Genomic DNA, 21,870 nt, shown 5'->3' with positions numbered 1-21,870 from the left:
TATTCTTAAAAAAAAAAAGTTTCACTTTTGTTGGTGTTTCACTGCGTGAGCAACGTAACTGTTTCAGTTGGCAATAAAAAATTTTACTTGAAATTGGAAAGACTTGTATAGTTATTTCTGTTTGTTTTATTGTCATTATTGACAGCTGACATACATTTCAAATTTAGACGTCTTGCTTTTTGTAATCTTTTTTTGATAAAACGATTTTCTCGTTGGGACATGACATAAAAGTCACCAGTTTTTTTGTCAACTCAAACGGTGTATTATAATTATAATTCAAAATGGTTGTCGATGCAGCAGGCCATGAGGATGGACACCGCCATTTTGATTCAGATACAAAAAAGTAACTAAGTATCAATTTCGATAGTTTGAGATTATGATCTAAAAGAAATGACAAGCAAAGTACATATAAAAGTGATTATTTCATTCAGCATCGTTTTCGACCAATCGTAAGGCTTTATTTTTTGGATTACAGCGATAATTTTGTTGTCCTTTTTCAAGTGTTTTTATTTTTAATTTTCAAGGCAACGGTGAATACTAGCGTCACATTTTTTATTTTTATATCAAATGTCAACACGAATCGTCAACTTCTGACGAGCAACTTGCAACCATTTTAAAGGACTTTAATTAAACAACTTTATTCATAAAATAATCTTACCGAATTACATTCGTGCTTCTGAAATTATCTGTTGTAGTACTCAAGTTGATTAAAACACTCGTGTCATTTTTTGACAAATTTTGACAAATTGAAACGTCAAAAAATGACAGTTCTTGGTTGCTAATTAACTTTCGTATTACAAATTGATAATTTCGAAGCACTCATGTACTGTCGCGAGCAAAAAAAACTGGTCGTCAAAATCATGTTTTGACGCAATAGAAAATACTCCATTGTAAAACGATCGTAAAATCATAACCTATCATCATGCTGTATGACATTAATTGACATTAACTAGTTAATTTTTTGACACTTTGTTGACGTGGGCATAATCAGGCAGGGAAAAAATTAAGAATTTTAGTTTGTCACTAACCAAATTTTGAAATGACATTGACGACCAGAATTTTTTGCTCGCGACAGTAATTACAAGTGAATAAATTTTAGTTTAAATTCTCATCAACGACAGACTGCCTCACGTTCTCCAACACTTAAAAACGACATTGTTCTTATTTTAAAACTTGAAAAATTTGAAAAAAGCCCGAAAATAGCAAACGATGACGATAACACTTGACGACCTTGTCTTTTTTTTTGACAATTGAAATGTAAACCAAGGAACTCTAAAATTACTATAAATGGCCGTACTGCCAACTTAAATTTGAATTTTCAGGGCCAACTGCTTTCGAAAACTAATATGTATATTTAATTTCAGTTTTTACACTTTTTTGTCCATTATCATGGACTCGATCGAACTTACGATATCAATTTATTATGAGATGTAAATAAATTAGGAAAAGTTTAAAATCTCTCGTTCTAAACAATAGGACGGCCAAGCTGTTAAAAAATTAATCGACCTATGAAACGATATTGCGGGATATTGATCTTGTGCCACTCGATAATGTTATTTATATGAAACTGATTGTCCTATCTAGATCAGAACCATAAAACAGTCAAAACCAAATAAACTGCGAGGACTCATCTATGGATGAGTCAGGATAATTAAAACTTATCTTTGCGAGGACAATCGTAAATACTGTTACAGATTAATTAGACATAAGTTCCTTTTTTTGTTTTGTTAGGACCGTGGTAGTTTTCACTTATGCGAAACGAGGGCAAATGTCCATTAGTCACACTTGTCGACAGATCTGAGACAGCCCTCTGCGTTTCCCATGGGTGTTAGAAACAGTTGACATGTTTTATGGTTAGTGTGTAAATTTGCTGGGACTGATATGACCGTTGTGGTCTTTTGCGGGTGCATGTGGTTTGTGTATTTGGTGTGGGCGTTGGGTGAGTGAGGTGATAGATGGATGCCAGATGTAAGAAAGGGGATGTATAAATGCGATTTTAGTTAGTTTTTAGACACTCTTGTTTTGACCTAAGATCTGGTAACTTGTACTGATTTGCAAGAGTCCTTAATATAGTGAATTATTAAGAGGTCTGAGTTTGTTTTTTGAATCCTGACAAATTGAGTGTTGATTATAACAATACATACATACTACATTTGATACAAGATTTTAAAAATGATACGGAGAGAAATTTAAACGATAAGAGATAGTCCTGCTGGCTCCTGCAGTTGTCTCTTGAACACAAATAAAATTATCAGTGTTGTCGGCCTTTTTATTTATTTATACATCTTATCTTCCCTATGTATTTTATGATAATTCCTCTGCGCGCAGCGTATATGTATTGCAGAACCCGAGACAGGTGCAACGCAATATTTTTCTCCAACCTTGAAGGAGATGCTTATTAATTTATTATTACTTGTTGCGGAAATTTTTTATCATATTTCAATCATTCCACTTATCTCGATAATAGAAACTTTACGATAGACAATTAAGCCCCGAGACTGATTTTTCGTCCAAAATGGCCCCCTCTCCCGTCTCCAAATCTTCCCATCTACCCCCCATCAATTTTTTTCTGGCGGTTCCGAACCCCCGTGAGCATTTGCTGTTCCTCCAAATGATTTTGCTCCTATCCGGAGCCTTCGCTAGTTTTCCTGCAGTTTCCCAACAGATAATCCAACACCCCGTGCAACATGTGTTACTACGTCCTGTCGCGTCCATTAAAGATGCAGAGTCCCACGCCAGAAGTTGCGGTTCGTGTGGGCAGCCCCGCAACGTTTGCGATCCGGTCGCCCCGGAAAAAAATCCAAATCGAAAGCGATCAAAGAGACGTTCACACCTGTTTCCATTCGGTCGTTTCCAGATGTTCCAAAATAAACTTTACTATCAGCGTAAAAAGCGATCGGTCTTTCCTGCAACAACGAGAGCATCTGTGCGTGCACGAGAGCCATTAGACGGGGGCGGGCGACGGCACGAACGGCGAGACAGGGTGGGGCACCGGGAGGAGGGTTTTTACCGACGAAATGGGTTGCGGCCGGTTATTGCCGCGGTGGTGGTGGTTGCGACAATGGTTTAATCGATAGCGTAAATTCAATTGATCCATCTCGTCGGGTGAAAGTGAGATACCTTTATTGGTGTGGGAAAGCTGCAGAAGAGGATGGGTTAACATCCATATGGGGTCGATTTGTTTTTGGCAAAACCAGGAGGTTTTGTTTTGGGTGGTTTGGAGGTTGAAGAGAACAAAAAGAGGATAAAAGAAGACAAGTAAAAGGGATTGTTATGTACGTTGAAACAGTTTTGGAAATTGTACGGTTGCACAAAAAGTTCTAAAATTTGAAAATTTCAAAATGAAAATACAAGAACAAGGAACAAGAATCCTATTAGAAAATAAAATTTGAGAGGGAACACATTTTTCAAATAGAAAGTTTCAAAATCGTAATTAAAAATTAAAAATCTGGTACATATGTAGGTATGTATATGCACAAGGTGTCCCTGAAATGCACGGTAAAATTTTAACCACGAGCTACTGGCTTCATGTACAACTCGGAAAAAATATTCAAAAAATGCTATGTTAAAAAATAAAATGACATTAAATTTTTAAGGTATAATTTTTTAAATTGTTTTTACATTACCCACATTACTACATTATCCCACAACCCCGTAGGTAAAATTTCGGCACATTTTAAAAATACACCCTTGTACATATATCATATTTTATAAAATGTACACCAATGCGGTTTCCTTGTTATACAAGATATACAAGAGTATATGTATTTTTAAAATGTGCCAAAATTTTACCTACGAGGTTGTGGGACAACGTAGAAGACTAAAGGCAATTTAAAAAAAAAAATGTACATACCTCAAAAATTAAATGTCATTTTATTTTTTGACATACAATTTTTTAAATATTTTTTCCGAGTTCTACATTAAGCCAGTAGATTGTGGTTAAAATTTTGGCGTGCATTTCAGAGACACCCTGTATATACATAATTATGACGATTTTGGAAAGATGGATGAGTTTCTGAATAGGCACGCAAAGAAAAGTGCCTCAGGCTTTAAAACACGAAAAAATATCGTAAATATGTATTGTAAATGGGGCCACTTTAGCCCCCGGAAGCCACTATCCCCTATCACGCCGCCCCTGACCGGAGACGCCGCCGAAATTCAATTTCCGAAAATAATCACTCCCTATTTATAACTCGGATATTACGTGTTTATTTTCGTTGTTGCGGCCAAACCTTCCTCAACGCATCTCGTCACGAGCCGTGTCAACGACTGAACGCTTTCAGGGTGTTCCCTCGGGCAAACAAAACCCACCCCTTCCGATAAAATTACTCTCGCTTCGCGAGCTGTCGACAAAACGACCCGTCCAGCTGCCACCGAGCAGGTGTAATCGCACGGAGGAATGCCGAAGTCCCCCGGGAGCGGTAATCCCGTCGCCATCGCGGTCCCCCGACCGGAACGCTTCACGCCGCGTGAAGACGGAAGGCCAAACTGACGCTGGCGGAGGGATCCTGCGACAACAATTAAGCCATTTGGGGTTGTAGCACGTAAACACCCCGCGAAGCGTGCCAACCCCCATCCTTCAATTGTTTCCAACCTTGTTGGTTTTCGTCGTGATTCATCTTAAATCGCGTGAAATTTTTTTTCAAGGGACTTTCACGGTTTCGCTCGTCGAGCGGAAGTGGCGGTGACTGTCGCAGGAAATGGGCTTGATAGATTAGTGAAGTGGCGAACCAGCGGCCAACTTCGACCATCGCGCACTTCAAATCTATTTTCGACGGCGAAGCCTTGGCGATAAAAGCAATTTTCCGATAGGCGAAAAAGCGAACCGCGATTAAAAATGTGCACGACGAGGAAGGCCGAATGAATATTTTACGATTTTTCCGCCGACGTCGGATGATTCACGGCTTGCGATCGATTTTTTCCTCGGTTTGTTTTCGGAACGGTGGCAAATTGGATTGATTGATTGATTGGTTGATTGGCGGGGATTGTCAAAGTTTTGTGTCGACCGGACGCGGTTGAGGACCCCGCACGAGAGACAAATCATATTTTACGCAGTAAAACAATAATCGCAGGAGGGCTTTGGCAAAGTGCTGGGTCGTGGCAAATTTGGGGAAATAAAATTATGCGGATACAATCATGGGGAAAATGCATTTTCTGTTTGTTAGCGTAAATACACCGAAAGATATTTTTGCGCAGTGAATAAATGAAGGCGTGATGTTGCTTTTGCGGGAAAGGCAATACAAATAGATAAAATAGAAGATGAAAGAACTTCACCCGGAAATTTCTGTGGAATCTCAGAAAACGAAATTAGGTTGTGATAAGGACTGATTTTCTTTGGAAAAATGTAATCATAGCGCGATATCAATTTTTTGGAGATTACATTTCCGAGTGACAAACGTAGATTTGCTTTTTCACTGGAACTCACATTATAAAAATTAAAAACAGTTGCTGGTTCGTCACTTTTAGTTATTTGGATCACTAGTCCAGAAAATGATATTTTGCGAGTGTGAGTGGTATTGCGTAGCCAAGGCGCCTAGCCGAGGTGGAACAACACGAGCACTCGCAAAACATTTTCTGGACGTGTAATCCACAAAAATTTTCATGTCGACAAATTTAAATCATTTTTAAAAAGTAAAAAATGATTATTAATTAATTCAACCAAAGTAACTTCTATGTCAATTGACATTTAAGAATCAATGCTGCCAACCCATTCTCTAGCAAATTTTTAACCAAGGTCACTTTTGTAAGTAGTAGGCCGGGAATTTAACGTTCCCGGTGGATTTTAAATGAAAAAGTTATTTGGAGGCAGTTTTATTTGGAGCTTCCTTTTAATTGTCAACGTAAATTTGAACTTTTGCAAATTATTTACTCGAATTAAAAAGTATACGTTTTGACAGTAATCGCTTATTTAATACTTGTGTGGCAAAAAATATCTTTTTGAAAAACTTTTGATTTAGTCCACACCCCGATAGAGGTCACGGAACACGCAAATGTGTTACGATAACCTAAATAATTTTATAACAGCTGCGAAAAACAAAAAGCTTCCCCGTTTCTCTAATTAAACTTAATGGACAATTAAACTAATTCCGTTGTATTTATTTAATGTATTTTGTATTGTGATTATTTTTGTTTGTTTTTTACTACCTCAGTCCCACGATACGTTGTATTGGATGTTTTATTCATACGGACGATTGTATGATTATACCGGGACCAAAAAATTTAATTGGAATGAATAAAAACAATGGGTAAACAGAAATTTTACGATAAAATTAATGGAACTGCTCGTACGAGAGTGATTGGGCATCTATTGTCCTTGACATAGAAGCAGAGACCGGGGAAATTTGAACAATTTTCGTTGCAGAATCTCCGAACCGGCGGTTCTCAAACTTTTTACAACAAGGGAGTCCTCGCACCGGAAAAGTACACGCTCGAGCCCTAATAATAGTGAGGAGGCAAAGCTTTCGTTCACGCGAACTGCATGCAATTCAAGTGAACGAAAGCGGCCTTACTCTCGAGTGCTGTATTTGGTTTCGTTCGATACCTCCTTAGAAATTGTATTCAACATTTTAAATAAAAAGAAATCACATTTTTTGACGGGTCTGTTGCTATGGAAAAAAATAAAATAGAAAATAAACAAAGTGCTGTAACGTCAATAAAGTGGTTGTGTGCACGTTGTGGAAATGGATGATGAAGAGTTAAATGTTCCTGATGATGTCCCGGAAGAGGCAAGTGCCACGAGGTACCAAATGTTGCCTAAAAAATCAAAATTATGTTATCAAAAAGAATCGCAAAAATATACGAGGGAATGAAAACCAGTGAGTGAAAGAGAGTGAGCGAAAGTGAATCCAACAGACTCCCTTTCTAGGGATGTATCGAACAAAAAATTTTACACCGATGTTATGAACGTTCAAGGATAGTTGAATTTTACGCAACATCTCTTGATTCATTCGTTTTCTGCAATTGGCAAAAAATCTGTTACGGCGCTCAAAACTCCTGAAATTTTGGAAATAAACAACAATCACTGGGAGTTAGGTCTGGCGATTAAGAAGGACGCTCCAATATTTTTTTGAATCGGTTTTGCACAGGCAACTACTAAAATGCAGCTAGAACTTAGAGCATTGTCCTGATGGACCAATGCACTCGGTATCAATTGTCCTTCTTTTTTCATCCATTGGAATACTTTGGAATTAATTTATGAATGTTATGTAGTTGATCAAAGGCGGCCCACGAAAAAAAAATGTAATAAAATGACAGATTAGAATAGGAAGATCCAACAATACGTGAATAAAATTGAACTTTTGTAAAGTTTCTCAAACGGAATGTGAAAATCAATAAGCTTATTATAAGAGCACAAACTTATTTAACTTCTATTATCGTTCGTTGGTCCGTCTAGTCATTCATCGATAATTGACTGCGCCTAATAGACTTAATCTTTCACTTAAATCTTTTACAAACAGTTTTGTAGAAAAAACGACTTAGCCAAATTAAAAAGGTACACTTTCACTTTGTGATTGCTTCATTTTAAACGTAAGTAAATCTGCATGCCCAGTTATGGAAGAACTACCGATTTGTCGAGTTTCAATTCTAATAAAACACATGACCGGTCGTCAATGAGTCAGATTAAAATGTCACGATGTCACCAGATTCAAGTACACTTGTTATCATTTTCTTACACCGCTGATGAAAATAAAATTTATAGTACGCTCATTCATTGTAGATTCTGAATTTCTTCGTGTCGAGCACCATGAAGTTTTCTCCAGAGGTTACAAACCCATCGCGACTGATTTTTCTGCAGTAACGCTGAAACTAGACAAAGACGACCGGTTTGTGACTTCATGGAAGATCAGAATAATTAACAAGCCGAATCGACTCGATCTGCTTCTTTGCTTTGTTGGTAAAACATCCAGACGGACAGTCACAAACTCGCCGATCACATTCTCGTCCGACCATCACCGACGCCACAACTTTCCGTTTCCGCAGTTCACAATTTCGTTTTTTATGAAAATGAAACGAACGCCTCGTTATCGTGTCATACCGACTCTTTCATGTCGGACGTTCTGCGCTCGCGTGCGTAATTTATGAAAATGTATTCCCACCTCGGTGATGATGGCGAAACCGGAAGTTAACGTCGATCTCGCGGATGCGACAAATAATATTGGTGTGTTTGTTTTGCAGGCGTCCATGGACTTGCCCCCCGACAAGGCGAAACTGCTCAAGAACTACGACTCGGAGAAGAAATGGGACATCATCTGCGATCAGGTAAGCGAACCGAGGAAGAAAAAGAAAGCGAGAACGTTGCGTAAGGTGGCGCGGTGACGCGAAGAAACGCTTTCTTCACGGGCCACCGTGATCAGTTGCATCAATGGGTTTATTGTCGACGTCCACCAATCAACGGCGATTACGCTAATCATTCAATCATAAGATCTTCCTTTCGACGGACCCGCACAACGTAGATACAAAGTGCTAACGGTTGTACTCTTGAAAGAAAAAAAATTAAAAAAGAAAATTGTTTTCAGCAGAAGAATTCGTTGTGTTGTTGAGAACGTAATGTCGTTGTTTGAGATGCGAATTTTTATTATACAGCGTGTTTCAAATCAGAAATCTAAGCTGTTGAAGGGTCCGAAAAGAGGTTCAGCAATTTTTAAACCTTTTTGCATACAATAATTATTATTGTTGCTAGGCAACTAACTTGTGTTATTAAAAATAGCTATTTTCAATACAAGTGAGCAAAGTAGTGCATTTAATCACGAGTACGGAACTTGGGCGTCTGAGCCGAAGGCGACGACCCAAACGTACAAGTGATTAAATGCACATTTGCTCCCGCGTGTTGAATCTGATTTTTTCCATGATCATAAAAAAGAGTCATGGAATTGAAATTTCGGGTATTTTTTTTTGTCACTTTTTTAATTTTGAGTTAATTGCAGTGAGTGTAATTAAATCATCGGTTTCACCTGTTGCCTACCCCTTATTATGAAGCAAATTACTGTTTTTTAATGTAAATAAATCAAAATTACAAAAACATGACAAGTGTAAAAAATGAGGTTATACAGGATGTCCCCAAAAAAGAAGACGACTCCATAGCTCCCTTATTTACCGGAGGATTTTAATTATCTATACACAAAATGAATAGGCTACAAGATGGCCTACTAAAAAACAGATTAAAAAAACTTTGAGTACAACCTATTTGGCGCCCTCTATCCACAAACTTTCAAAACATTCAATTTGCTCACTAGTGAGAAAATATTATTTCTTCACTAGTGATTCAATTGCCATCTTTGCTAACTATTTTCAGTGAGCAAAAACCACTAAAATCCAATGAAAATGTAAAAAAAAATTGTTGATGGCTTCTACTGTTTACCAGTTACTAATTTTTTGTACGTGTATTTCAAAAACGTCTTGTACGATTTTTTCAAATTATTCTGCGATCTCCAAGATTCGCTTGTGTTGAAAATGAACCAAGAAATTTTGTCTCCGAATGGGGTGAGCCAAAGATGAGAAAAGATGGGACAATTTTGCATGGTGGTAAAAATGGAAACAAGTCTTGTTGTGGCCATTCCAGCATGACGGTGACACCGTCAAACTCGCGAAAGAATTTTTTACGGACAAAGAAAGTAGAGACGTTAGATGGCTATCGTAGAATCCTGATCTCAATCCAATTGAGAGTTTATGGGACATGACAAAAAAAGACAAAAGTCCAAGTTGTGATTTAAAAAAAGAAGAAAAAAAAAAAGAAATTGCTACCAAGTATAAATGAAATTAGTTTGTCTGTGGTCGCTTTAGATTTTTTTAAAACTGTGTTCAATACATTGCAAAAATTATTTGCGTTTTTATCTGAACGTGCTGAATTATTCAAGTTGTTGCATCAACATGGAAGTAAAATGGGACACAAGGAAATACATATTATGAAAAATCGTTTTTTTCCTGGTCAGATTATACAACATTAAAATGTTTGAATAGATTTCATTTGAGACATTTTTTTCCTCGTAGAATCAGGTATAAGTCATTTTCTTGGTACGATTCCAATCTTTATGGTAGTGCCATATATGGACTTGCAAGGCAACTCCGTTTATAAATAATAAAAACAAAACAATACTCAATACATATGAGGTGGAAGATCGGTCTAGTGTAAAGAAAAGTTGTTTTTCTTCGTCGCCGTAATCGTAATCTCTAGCTTGCTCATCTTAAAAGCGGTGCTAAGGTAGAGTTAAATTTTAAATTTAATTTAAATAATAATAAGCTCAATAACAATGAAGAAGCTTAAGTTCTTAAGTACTCATTCTGTTTCAGTCACGTTCAAATTCAATTTAAAAACGTGGAGACCATTATACAGTGTGTCCAAAAAGTATGGAAACACTCAAATGAAAACGTAACGCATAATTAAAAAAAAAAATCTAAAGACAGGTCAATTAGTGTTTTGAAAAAGGTTTTTGCTGATAGTGTCTGTTCGGTCTTTTCGATGACCTTGAAAAAGTTTTTGCTGTAAAAAAAAATGCTGAAATAATAGAAAACGGCAAAAACGAATTTTATTATCGGTTAGGATAATGTCAAGATGTTCAAGGACAACATTTTGAACATTTGTTGTAAGAATTATAGTTGCCTTTCAAAATTCAAGTTTTCTTTATTTTCTAACCAATTAGGTTTTTTCAGGAAATTTCTTATGTAAATTGAAAATTTTTTGACCGTCGGGTAGACAATTAAAAGATCTATTAAAAACGGTAGTAAAAATGCGACGTTGCCATTTAAAAAAAACCTCTGATGACTAACTCTTTCAAGGTCATCAAAAACAGCAAACAGATACCATCAACAGAAAGCTTTTTGAAAACGCTAGTTCACCTGTTTTTGCGTTTTTCTCGTAAATCATTCGTTTCTATTTTGTTGAGGTGTTTCCAGACTTTTTGGACACGCTGTATGTATGTTGATGATCTGCTCAAAATTGACGGAAGCGCTGAAGCATTACAATAATTGCCAAACAATGGGACTGTACTTTTTTCTGGCACCCCATGAACTATACAAAAGTTATTCTGAAACTTAATACAGTTGAGTTTGAAATGGTGTAATAAACAAACTTCTTGTGCAAAAAAATTCAAAAAGTTTGTTCATAAAACTTGGGAACAGTGTCTTTCTAATTCGTACTGAAGTGTCAGTTTGCAAAGTTTGATAAGACATTTTATTTGATGCAACATTTGCATCCAAAGACAAATAATGCATACGATTTAAAAAAGTCACATGTTGATATTCTGTTTTTAAGGGTTAAAGTGTAACACTGTTTGATCGATTTAAAAGAATACAAAAATAGAATATGTACTAAGGTTCTATCTTCGTTCAGCTCAAAAAAATGAAATTTAAATTGAATATTATTATTTACATTAGAGTACTGTAGGATTATTTTACGAGGCGAAGCCGAGTGCTTGAGCAGTTGGAGCGCTGGAAAATACCTACCGTACGACATTTTGTATTAGACTTTTCGGCTTTTGCAGTTTTTTATGAAATGACAAATGTCAAACTGTTTGACATGCAGAGCCGCCAATCCGATAGGTGGTATTTTCCCTATTATGATTATTTATTAGTCAAAAAAAAAAAAACATTTATCGGAAAAATATGTAATTGTAAATATTTTAATCATAGCAAATTCTCAAGATTTCTATTTTTTTTTAAGTAAATTTACACGATTCTCTTGCACTTCCAAACATGTTTTTTTTTTATTATTTATTTAAACTTTGTGGTACACCAAAAATGTTTTTTTTCGCAAGTAAATTGTTTATCTCTGCACGGTGATAATTATAGTACCAAGAAAATAACAAAACGACCCACCAAAAATTATAACACACGTGAAAAGTTGTTGACCGATGATTTTTAAGGAAGTTCAGGGCCTTCTGGTTTCCAATAAAAGCCTGCAGGTTCACAGAATTAGTGGCCATCAAAATTTAATTATCTACGCAGTTTCAGATGTAAAAAAATGTCATATCGTTATTAAAAATTTGCCGAGACTAAACTGGAAATGTACAAATTGTTGCAAATGTCCCAGAAATAATTCTCGACGAAATATTTTCAAAAAAATTAAAATGTACTTTCGATATCGATACCGAGACCGGAGAAGGATCAAACGTTTATTTGAATCATTTTGTACGATCTTATCTTTTGATAAGTTAATTAACTAAATATCGAGTGTTTTTATAAATTTCACCTGGTAGTAGGCGTTGGAGAGTCGACTGTGAACGCACCACTCGTTTAAAACGTAAGATTTAAACAGCTGATCCGTGATCCGTAACCTGTATAGTGCGTTCACAATCGACTCTTCAACGCCTACTTTGAGGTGAAATTTTAAAAAAACACCCGATATTATCCACTACTCATTATCTACTTTTTTTTTTCTTTTTTTTACACAACTCATACGATTTCTCAAGAAGAAGAACATACTCGTTCAACAGTCACAGGCACAAACTGTTCCCCACTCTCCACACATCCATAAAATGTATTTCCTGTACGCACGGGTTGTTGGTACCCAAGTGGTTGGGGAGAATACTTCTTTATTCTGCCAGTGGCGTCCAAACCATCACAACCCTACCGCACCTTCCGTCACTCGTCCGAGATGAGCTCCTCATTTTTGCCAAATCAAAAACAGTTTTTCACGTTTTGCTCTCGATCCCCTCGACCGGTTCTCGCATTTTTCCAGTCACCGTGACTCACAATTACGTAAGTGGTGATGTCGTGGGTGGCCGGAATCGCACAACCGCGTACAAAGCAAATCCGAGAATATCGACGGCAACCCCGCACCCGACCGAAGAATACATATTTATTTGTCCGTGCTTCCTGCATATCGCGTTACTCCACTGGAAGAAACATTTTCGTCGACTTTCTTTCGGCGGCGAGCGCACCGGTCTGCATACAAAGAGCTCCATCATGACTAATAATTTGAACGGCAGAACCGCATTTGCTCCGTTCCTGCGAGTCCTTTGGAACGTTCCGGGCCAGTGTCCTCTCCTCCGGCCACCAATAAAAAACGGAGTCGCGACGCATATGGTAAACATTTGTGTTTGTTTGGTCTGAACGAGATAAGGGATCGACTATGGTTACACTTGCTTAATTATTTAGCTAATTTACTGTATTTTTCTTATTCTATTGATTCGTCGAGGCTTGTGTGCTGCCGCGGCCAACATCCGGTCGCCTCAGATAAGATTCTTATCTGCATTCTTGTTAGAAGCGAGTCCATTCATGAGGAGTCATAAATCCGAAGAATTATTACGAAAGCCGTTCCGCCGTAAAAACTCGTTGTGGTTTGATCGAGTGGTGTCAAAACAAACACCTTCCGAATCCACAGAACCAACTTGTCTGGCCGTTGTTACCCTAAAAAATAATATTTGTGTGTCGAGGCCTAAAAGTACACAAAACCGTGTCGGATCGAGAAAAGATTTCTCCGAACAGAAAAGTACAATTTGGAGACGATTGAACTGCGAAAGTCGACAAAAGGCTTCCGATGTTGCTTTCGAGAGGGATTCTGTTGCTTAATCATGATAATTTAGGGTCAAGTGTCATCTGATAGTGAGATTGCGACTGAAAGGAATCGAATGTGGAACAAAACCTTATGAAATGTAGATCGAACGGTTACAAATAGGTTTTTTCGCATTTTGTGTAGTAATGCGTAATGAACTATATTACAGTACTCAAAATCGTACAGTAATAAGTCACTTTACAGCATAGCAACCATTACGGTACGATTTTGAGTAATATTCAACTTTTTTACGAACAAATTTTAATATGTATTCTTAAAATGCGAAAGAATAAATAGTATACCTCGTCAGAAAAGTGATTTTACTGAACTCGTATGTCATTAAAATACTCGCTAACGCTCGTACGCCATACTCGTCTAGTAAACTTTCACTTTTCTGAACTCGTAACGTAATCTACTATGTATTTCCAAATTACAAAAAAAAAAACAATTCGAAATAAAATTTGAAGAATAGATCTCTGTGTAAACAATCCTGTTGAAAAAATGGACTGAATAAAAGACTGAACGCTTGAATAAGACATTTTCATTTCTTTGCGTAACGCGAATAGCATTTGCGATTTTGTCGTGTTCAATTTCATTATTGCTTTCGTCCCACAAAACGATTTTGATAAAAATCGATCACCGGCACCTTTTTATGGAGTTTTCTAACGAAACCTGTCATAAAAAAACAAGTGAACCTTTTTTTAAAGTGGAATTTTATTGTTCGGGTTGGTACTATTACGGACACGGAATCTTAGACGATTTGTCATTCGATTGCAACTAACCTCACTTTCGATTTTTGTAATTTTTATCATACTGACATGCCAAAAATAAACTTTCAAATGTCAAATAGTTTCAAACGTCAATCATAATGACAATAAAGCGTGACATGTTTTGAATTGACATAAATTTGACGTCAAAAATTCCGTGTCCGCAACTGTACAAATGAAAAAGCAGTTTATCGGATAATTTAGGTGTGAAAGTTGTGGGTGGCAAATGTGGGTTCGATTTTTGAGCGAATTCTACACCTGAAGAATTACCATTACGATATGTAACGGGCGATCGGATAAAAAGTGTGATACGACTACGAGGGTCATCCGGAACTTCCCGAGCCAATAAATTCGATGCTGCATTTTGCTTGTCGAAATTAATTTATTATATGGTCCAATACTCTTATCCCAGTCATTTTCTAACATTTTTTTTTTAATTTGGAAAAGTCAAATGTGGCTAAATCAGGCGAATAGGGAGATTATGGTAACAAATATGCTTCAATTCATCGATATTGCTTTGGAACGGATATTATCCTCGAGAAAAAAAATTCGCTAAATATGATTTTCCAAGTGAACAAACGGTTATTATACAGGGTGTATCCGAATTCGACCGATAAACTTTCAGGGCCGATTCTACGATCAAAAATAAGCATAAAACTCTTAATACATATGTGGTCAAAAATGCTTAGTTTGCGAGATAATCGACTAAAAAGTTCTACCAGCAACAAAAGGAATCGGGTGGAATTTTTTGATGAAACGTACAAAAATAAAAAGGAGCTATGTACAATTTACAAAAATTGTCAAAATTTCGCCCCCCTGTTCAATGCACAGATAACCCCATAAAATTCAAGGAATCAGATCGTAATTGTTTTTACGTTTTTGTTGATTATCTCGCAAACTACGCGTTTTTGACCCCATATGTATTAAGAGTTTTATGCTTATTTTTGATCGTAGAATCTGCTCTGAAAGTTTGTCGGTCGAATTCGGATACACCCTGTATAATATTTTTCCATAATGACAGAGTACTGTATAAAGGATTAAAATTTTGCAAATAACCCGCGTACATTGGAATCGCTGTTTGGATTGTTACTTATGTCTTTGATAGATTCAACCTAATATCTATTTTTTTTTTATCATTATTAGAAAAATGAATTTGTTATCGCGTTAACAGCATCATTAACTCCCATAAAAAATATATATTTCTTTATTTTGAAAGTTTACAACCGCAATAAGTATTTACAATTGGTTGACAACTCAGAAAAACTTTTTATGTTAGTTATAATGATCAAAAAGGGGTCAACAATTCAAAATCTTCTTTCCACCATAATTACTCTGTTGGATTAAGATCCGGAAAACTTCGAGCGTTTCTTGTACACTTTTTTCCACTTTATTTTTAGTGTACGTATTTTAACGAGAAATTAAATGAAACCGATTTTGACGCATTCCGGACGAAGTAAGAAACGACACACGTCCAACGCAACTCGCGGCCTACCGTACAACATTGCAATCAACACTCCGAACCCATCAAATTTCATTACTCCAACACCTAAAAATGATTACTTTTTTAACTGCGTCCGTACATTTTTCGGCGTAACAGCCTGGGCGTGAAAATTGCCAACGATAACCATTTGAAACATTTCCTCGACAAACACCCGTGGCGTCATACCTCGACCGAGTTATTGTCAAAATTCAATGAATCGTTAAGTCACATCCACACAAAGTAAATAATGGAATCCTCGGAACCGTCGGTTTTTCCACGATGTAAGAAGGACTGACACGACGTTTTGCGTGGAAAAAAAATTATCCACCCAAATTATGGAGCGCGCGACCCACGCTGCTCGCAATTAAAGATGATCCTCTTGATAGCCTCTCGTTACGATTAGTCATTCCGAATCGTGATTACGCAACGCCGAAAAACAACAAGACGTGACCGTTCACCACTTCACCGTCGTGGTAAAGTGGGCCTCACAGACGTCTGGCGTCGGATGTGAAGCGCGCTTCAGAAAAAATCACGAAAACCGTGAGCTATTATTAACGTCGCGTCATCGCGCACATGCAGTTGTTTTTGTAATTGTGTGTGCACAGAAATGTAGCCGCGAACTTCCGTTTCCGGCCGGTTCGACCTAGTCGGCACGACGTGAAACCCGAATCTGGAAATTTTTTCCAATTTTCGCGCACGTCCGCACAAATCGCGCGAACTCCTTCTTTCTTCCTTCGATCCGACGGTCGCGGTCGTGCGTGCAACAGCAGGATTTTTTTTGGGGCTCGGCCCCACCGATCACGTCGTCCTTCCCAGGTTATTAATTAAATCGAGAAAGGCCACGCGAACATTTCGACTAATCAAGTCGGGGTCAGAGTGCACGGTTCTGTTCAAAGAATTCCGAAGCTATCTGCATTAGTCATTAGCGATGAGGTCAGCGGTGACCTTCTCCTCGATTCTCTGTTTACCGACGATAACCGATCATTACTATTATTGTTATTATTATGTTTCAGGAAATGGTCCACGCGAAGGATCCACCCTCTTTCTATTTGAACAAACTGCGGACGTATCTCGACCCGAAGGCGTCGAGAAGCCACAGGGTGAGTTTTTACAGCCACCCTCCACGATCGAATCAAAGGGTTGTTACTTTCACCGCCAACAACGACCCCCCCCCATCAATTAAATTGTTTACCGAACTGTTGCACGATCAAACGTGTCACAAAGTGCACTTAATAACCCGGTGCCGGGATTGTGTACATCACACCCCAGTCAAATTTAAAATGTCACTGGTTATGCAACTTTTAATACACGCAAGAGTCTCCCTTATGCAACAACACATTATACAGTGTTGCAAAAAGGCAAATAAGAAAAATGTTTTTAATTGTATTGCCACATCAAACAGGTCTTCTTGATCACCTTGTATAAAAAAACAAAAGAAAAATCAATCTCAGACGAATCGTGCGCGTTTGTTCCAGAAGAGAAAAATGGTGGGCGAATCGACGTCGACGCAAGTCCTCCGAGACCTGGAGATCTCCCTGCGGACCAATCACATCGAGTCTGTATAAATGTTTCGTTGTCGTTTCGTCGACTGACGCCGCTTTTCAGATGGGTGAGGGAGTTCTTGAACGAGGACAACAGCGGCCTCGACGTGCTGATCGACTACCTGAGCTTCAGGCTGGGCATGATGAGGCACGAGCAGAGGATAGCCGAGTCGCGGACCGCCTCGGAGGAGCGCCTCGGCCCCGGCCAGACCACCCCGAGTCCGATCGCGATCACCGTGGACAAACAGAACGGATGCGTCAGGTCCCCCCTGGACATCCCCGACAGCCCCAGCATAAAGCGGCGGTCGAAGCACGTCGCCAAGCTGAACATGGGGGAGTCGAAGGACGACATCCACGTGTGCATCATGTGCATGAGGGCGATCATGAACAACAAGGTGAGGAGTTGTGTCGCGCCGACACCCCCAAACTAAAAGTATTCTTTCTTCCAGTACGGTTTCAACATGGTGATTCAGCACAGAGAAGCCATCAACTGCATCTCGTTGAGTCTCATCCACAAGAGCTTGCGGACCAAAGCTCTGGTGCTGGAGTTGTTGGCGGCGATCTGTTTGGTCAAAGGCGGCCACGAGATCATCCTCTCCGCGTTCGACAACTTCAAGGAGGTGTGCCCCGAGCCCCGCAGGTTTCAGACCCTGATGGACTACTTTCTCAACTACGAGGTCTTCCACATAGAGTTCATGGTGAGACGTCGATGTGGGGTCCGCCACGTGGAAAAACGATTTTTGTTGCAGGTGGCGTGCATGCAATTCGTCAACATCATAGTGCACTCCGTCGAAGACATGAACTTCAGGGTGCACCTCCAGTACGAGTTCACCGCTCTGGGCCTCGACAACTACCTGGAGAAGCTGAGGTTTACGGAGAGCGAGGAGCTGCAAGTCCAGATCTCCGCCTATCTGGACAACGTCTTCGACGTGGCGGCCCTCATGGAAGACAGCGAGACCAAAACGGCGGCGCTGGAGAAGGTCGGCGAGCTGGAGGACGAACTCGCACAAGTAGGTGGTCAGCGCAGTGGAGTCGAGGGTGATCGAATCGTTTGTTGCAGATGCACGAACGCATCCAAGACGTGGAGCACCAGGCCTTGGAGAAGATCGCCTTCCTCGAGACCGAGCTGGTCCAGCTGCGGCAAGAACGAGACGAGCTGGCCGAATTCAAGCGCCACGCCGACGAAGAAGTGAGCACTTTGAGACGCGTCGTCCAGCACCACGAGCAAGAATCGAAAAACAGACAGTCGATGTTCGAATCGAAAATCGCCGAATTGGAGAACGTCACCAAGAGCTTGCCGAAAGGCGCGTCGAGTACCGACTCCGCTCCGATCGTCGAATTCTTTCTAATCGCGATCGGTTTCAGCGCCTGCCTTGGCCGAGATCCTGACGAGCACCCCGCCGGACTCGACCGCCTCGAACCCCCCCACGTCGCCTGTGATACAGCCGCCGGCGCCGGCCGCCCCGCCGCCGCCCCCGTGCCCGCCCCCTCCACCGTCCAGAGTGCCTTCGGCGCCGGTGCCGCCTCCCCCCGCCGGCTTCATGCAAGCCCCCGACGGGGCCATGACAATCAAGCGTAAAGTGCAAACCAAGTACAAACTGCCGACGATCAACTGGATCGCCCTGAAGCCGAACCAGGTGCGCGGGACCATCTTCAACGAGTTGGACGACGACAAGCTGCACCGCCACATCGACTTCAACGACTTCGAGGAGCGGTTCAAGATCGGGAGCGCGGGAACGTTGGCCAACGGCAACAGCGAGATCGACGGGCTGTCCACGTTCCCGAGCAAGAGGTTCAAGAAGTCGGAGAACGTGACGCTGCTCGAGCACACCAGGTTGAGGAACATCGCCATTTCCAGGAGGAAATTGGAGATGTCCCCCGAGAAGGTGATCAACGCGATCAACATGCTCGACTTGAAGCAGCTGCCGCTGGAGAACGTCGAGCTGCTGCAGAGGATGGTGCCCACGGAGCAGGAGACCAAGGCGTACAAGGAGTACGTCGGCGAGAAGAAGAACGTCAACTTGCTCACCGAAGAAGACAAGTTTTTGCTTCAGCTGACCAAAGTCGAGAGGATATCGGCGAAGCTGTCGATAATGAGCTACATCGGCAACTTCTACGACAATCTGCACCTGATAGCGCCGGTAACAAAACGATCCGAATCTCGACGGTTCTTCGTCTAACGTGGTGGTGTCTTCTTTCAGCAAACTCACGCCATCATCTCCGGGTCCACCTCGGTGAAGAACTCGAAGAAGCTGCGATCGGTCCTCGAAATAATCCTGGCGTTCGGGAACTATCTCAACAGCAGCAAACGGGGCCCGGCATACGGGTTCAAGCTCCAGTCGTTGGACACCCTCCTCGACACCAAATCCACCGACAAGCGGATGTGCCTTCTTCACTACATCGTCGCCACGATCCGGCAGAAGTTCCCCGAACTCCTCAGCTTCGATTCGGACCTCCACTACATAGAGAAAGCCGCAGTTGGTGAGTGTTTTGCGTCGTTGCCGAACAAACGAAATCCACGGTCCCGGTGCAGTGCAACAAAACTCCGAAATCCCAAGATTTTTCTGCACGACGAAAGTGAGGTTATGTCGACTGTTCGCTTCCGTCCTCGGTTTTTTCTCGAACGATCGCGTCACCTCACCCCCATTTACGACCAGAGCCCCTCTCAGGGGTGATGCCGATGCGTAGCGCGATCTTTATCTCCTAAAAACTTCGAAAAACGCAAAAGATGATCATCAAAAAAACTTTATGGAAATTTCCAGAAGAGTCATTTCAGTCTGCACAAAAAGTGCTATTTCGTGACGTCGCAACATTCAAAAACGTTCGTGCAGCGCGTTTTATTCCCTTTTTCGATTTTATTGCCGATTTTTTGATTTTCAGGACGATAGAGGTTTGTTGCCAACTGTTAACTTAAAAAAGCACCAAGTCACATTGTAAAAAATAATTCGAAAAAAATTAATTACGTGCAATGATTATTATTGCTTGCAGTTTCTCTTGAAAACATCACCACCGATGTTCACGAATTAGAGAAAGGGATGGAAGCGGTCCGGAAGGAAGCCGAGATCCGGGGCAAGGGCGCCCACAGCCTCGTCGTGCGCGACTTCCTCGCCAACGCCGAAGAGAAACTGAGACGGCTGAAGAACGACGCCAAAGCGGCACAGGAAGCCTTCAGGGAGTGCGTCGAGTACTTCGCCGAGTCGCCGAGGACGACGGACGCCAACAACTTTTTCTCGCTCCTGGTCAGATTCGTGAAGGCCTTCAAGGTAAGAAAGTTCTTGGCGACGAGCACGAATTACGGTGCGACTTGTCCGACAGCAAACGGACCAGGAGAACGAGCAGAGGAGGCGGTTGGAGATCGCCGCCCAGAACGCCAACAACAAGACCAACGAGGACGTCGCCAAGAGGAACAAGATCAACCAGAAGAAGCAGCAGGTAATAGATTAGACTGACGCTCCCGCAGAGGGGTACGTAGCGTAGATGGGTAGTGTGTCAGTAGTGCATCACGTGACTTAACACTCACTAGCTTCTAGTTTTTTTTCTCTAACCGTATCTGTGCAAGTAGACGTGGCATGCGATTTTTTTCGATCGGCTCTCACCATCTCGTATTTTCAGCCACCGAAATTACCACATTTTCTGGTTAAAATACTGGAAGAATAATATTTCTAATTATGTAAGTCTTTGCACACTTCATCTACTAAATTGCAAGTGCGGGTGGACGCTCACCGACCGAATGATGCTTTATCGCAATTAATTCCATTGTTGTCGCCTTAAACGATCTCTGTTGCGGACAGGATGCCGTGATAAACGAGTTGAAACACAAAACGAGACTGGTGCAAGAGAAGAAACTCCTGCAGCAGGACGAAGTCTACAACGGCGCCCTGGAGGACATCCTTTTGGGACTCAAGAGCGAACCTTACCGGCGAGCAGACGCCGTCAGGCGGAGCCAGCGCCGGAGGATCGACAACAACAGGCTGTCCAAGACGATGGAAGAACTGGAAGTCTGAGCAAGTGCTCCGGCGACGGCGGTGACGACACGGTCGTCTGGATTTTACAAAACGTGACTCTTCTCGAATCGAATGTGCTCCAAAACATGATATTTTTTGTAAATATTTATTCTGTAAATTTCGATCGCTCTCTGCATTTTGTACGATATTAAATTTATTGTGATTGTTGATGTATTTAAATATTTTTGTAAATATTGGCAATTTTATAAAAAGTGCTACTAGTTTTAGAATATTTTTATAATGGTGTACACAAAAAACAAAAAAAAATAGGATCGATCACCGAGGCACACATTCCTTTTTATCGTTCTAGCAGATGGGGTGTTTTTTTAATCGATTTGTGATTGTACAGCAGCGTGTATCAAGAGCAAGCAATAAAGATGCATTATTATTGAATTGAACATGGCGCTTTTTATTTCGTCGAGGTAGGGGGCGCTGCGATCGTAGCGTCCTCTGTCGGTCGACTGGTCGAAATTCGATTGATATCGAATTTAATTTAGCATTGCATATTTTGTTGAATTTATCGGTACCGCTGGTCGCGGGTACGATATCGCACTTGTTTCCGATCGCGTTACTGCTGACGTGCATTTTT

General features: G+C 40.5%; 1 protein-coding gene across 3 annotated transcripts in view; it reads left to right on the top strand.

Annotated features, from left to right (window-relative positions):
* Positions 1 to 21,679, top strand: part of Frl (formin-like protein) — a 54,295-nt gene extending 32,616 nt beyond the window's left edge. For 2 of the 3 annotated variants that reach the window (XM_069041230.1, XM_069041232.1), the window contains 12 exons: positions 8,176 to 8,259; positions 16,750 to 16,836; positions 17,212 to 17,291; positions 17,342 to 17,672; positions 17,727 to 17,975; positions 18,027 to 18,287; positions 18,338 to 18,590; positions 18,643 to 19,418; positions 19,479 to 19,758; positions 20,266 to 20,540; positions 20,593 to 20,709; positions 21,069 to 21,679. In XM_069041230.1, the coding sequence (XP_068897331.1) occupies positions 8,176 to 8,259; positions 16,750 to 16,836; positions 17,212 to 17,291; positions 17,342 to 17,672; positions 17,727 to 17,975; positions 18,027 to 18,287; positions 18,338 to 18,590; positions 18,643 to 19,418; positions 19,479 to 19,758; positions 20,266 to 20,540; positions 20,593 to 20,709; positions 21,069 to 21,281 (3,006 nt within the window). In that variant the 3' untranslated portion in view covers positions 21,282 to 21,679. Of the gene's footprint in view, positions 1 to 8,175; positions 8,260 to 16,749; positions 16,837 to 17,211; positions 17,292 to 17,341; positions 17,673 to 17,726; positions 17,976 to 18,026; positions 18,288 to 18,337; positions 18,591 to 18,642; positions 19,419 to 19,478; positions 19,759 to 20,265; positions 20,541 to 20,592; positions 20,710 to 20,889; positions 20,948 to 21,068 lie in introns of all 3 variants that reach the window. The other variant, XM_069041231.1, reaches the window with a different exon arrangement.
* The last annotated feature ends 191 nt before the right edge of the window (positions 21,680 to 21,870 follow it).

Source organism: Tenebrio molitor, chromosome 3 (genome assembly GCF_963966145.1).
Source record: "Tenebrio molitor chromosome 3, icTenMoli1.1, whole genome shotgun sequence".
NCBI classification, from domain to species: Eukaryota; Metazoa; Arthropoda; class Insecta; order Coleoptera; family Tenebrionidae; genus Tenebrio; species Tenebrio molitor.
This window is presented reverse-complemented; position numbering and strand designations above follow the sequence as displayed.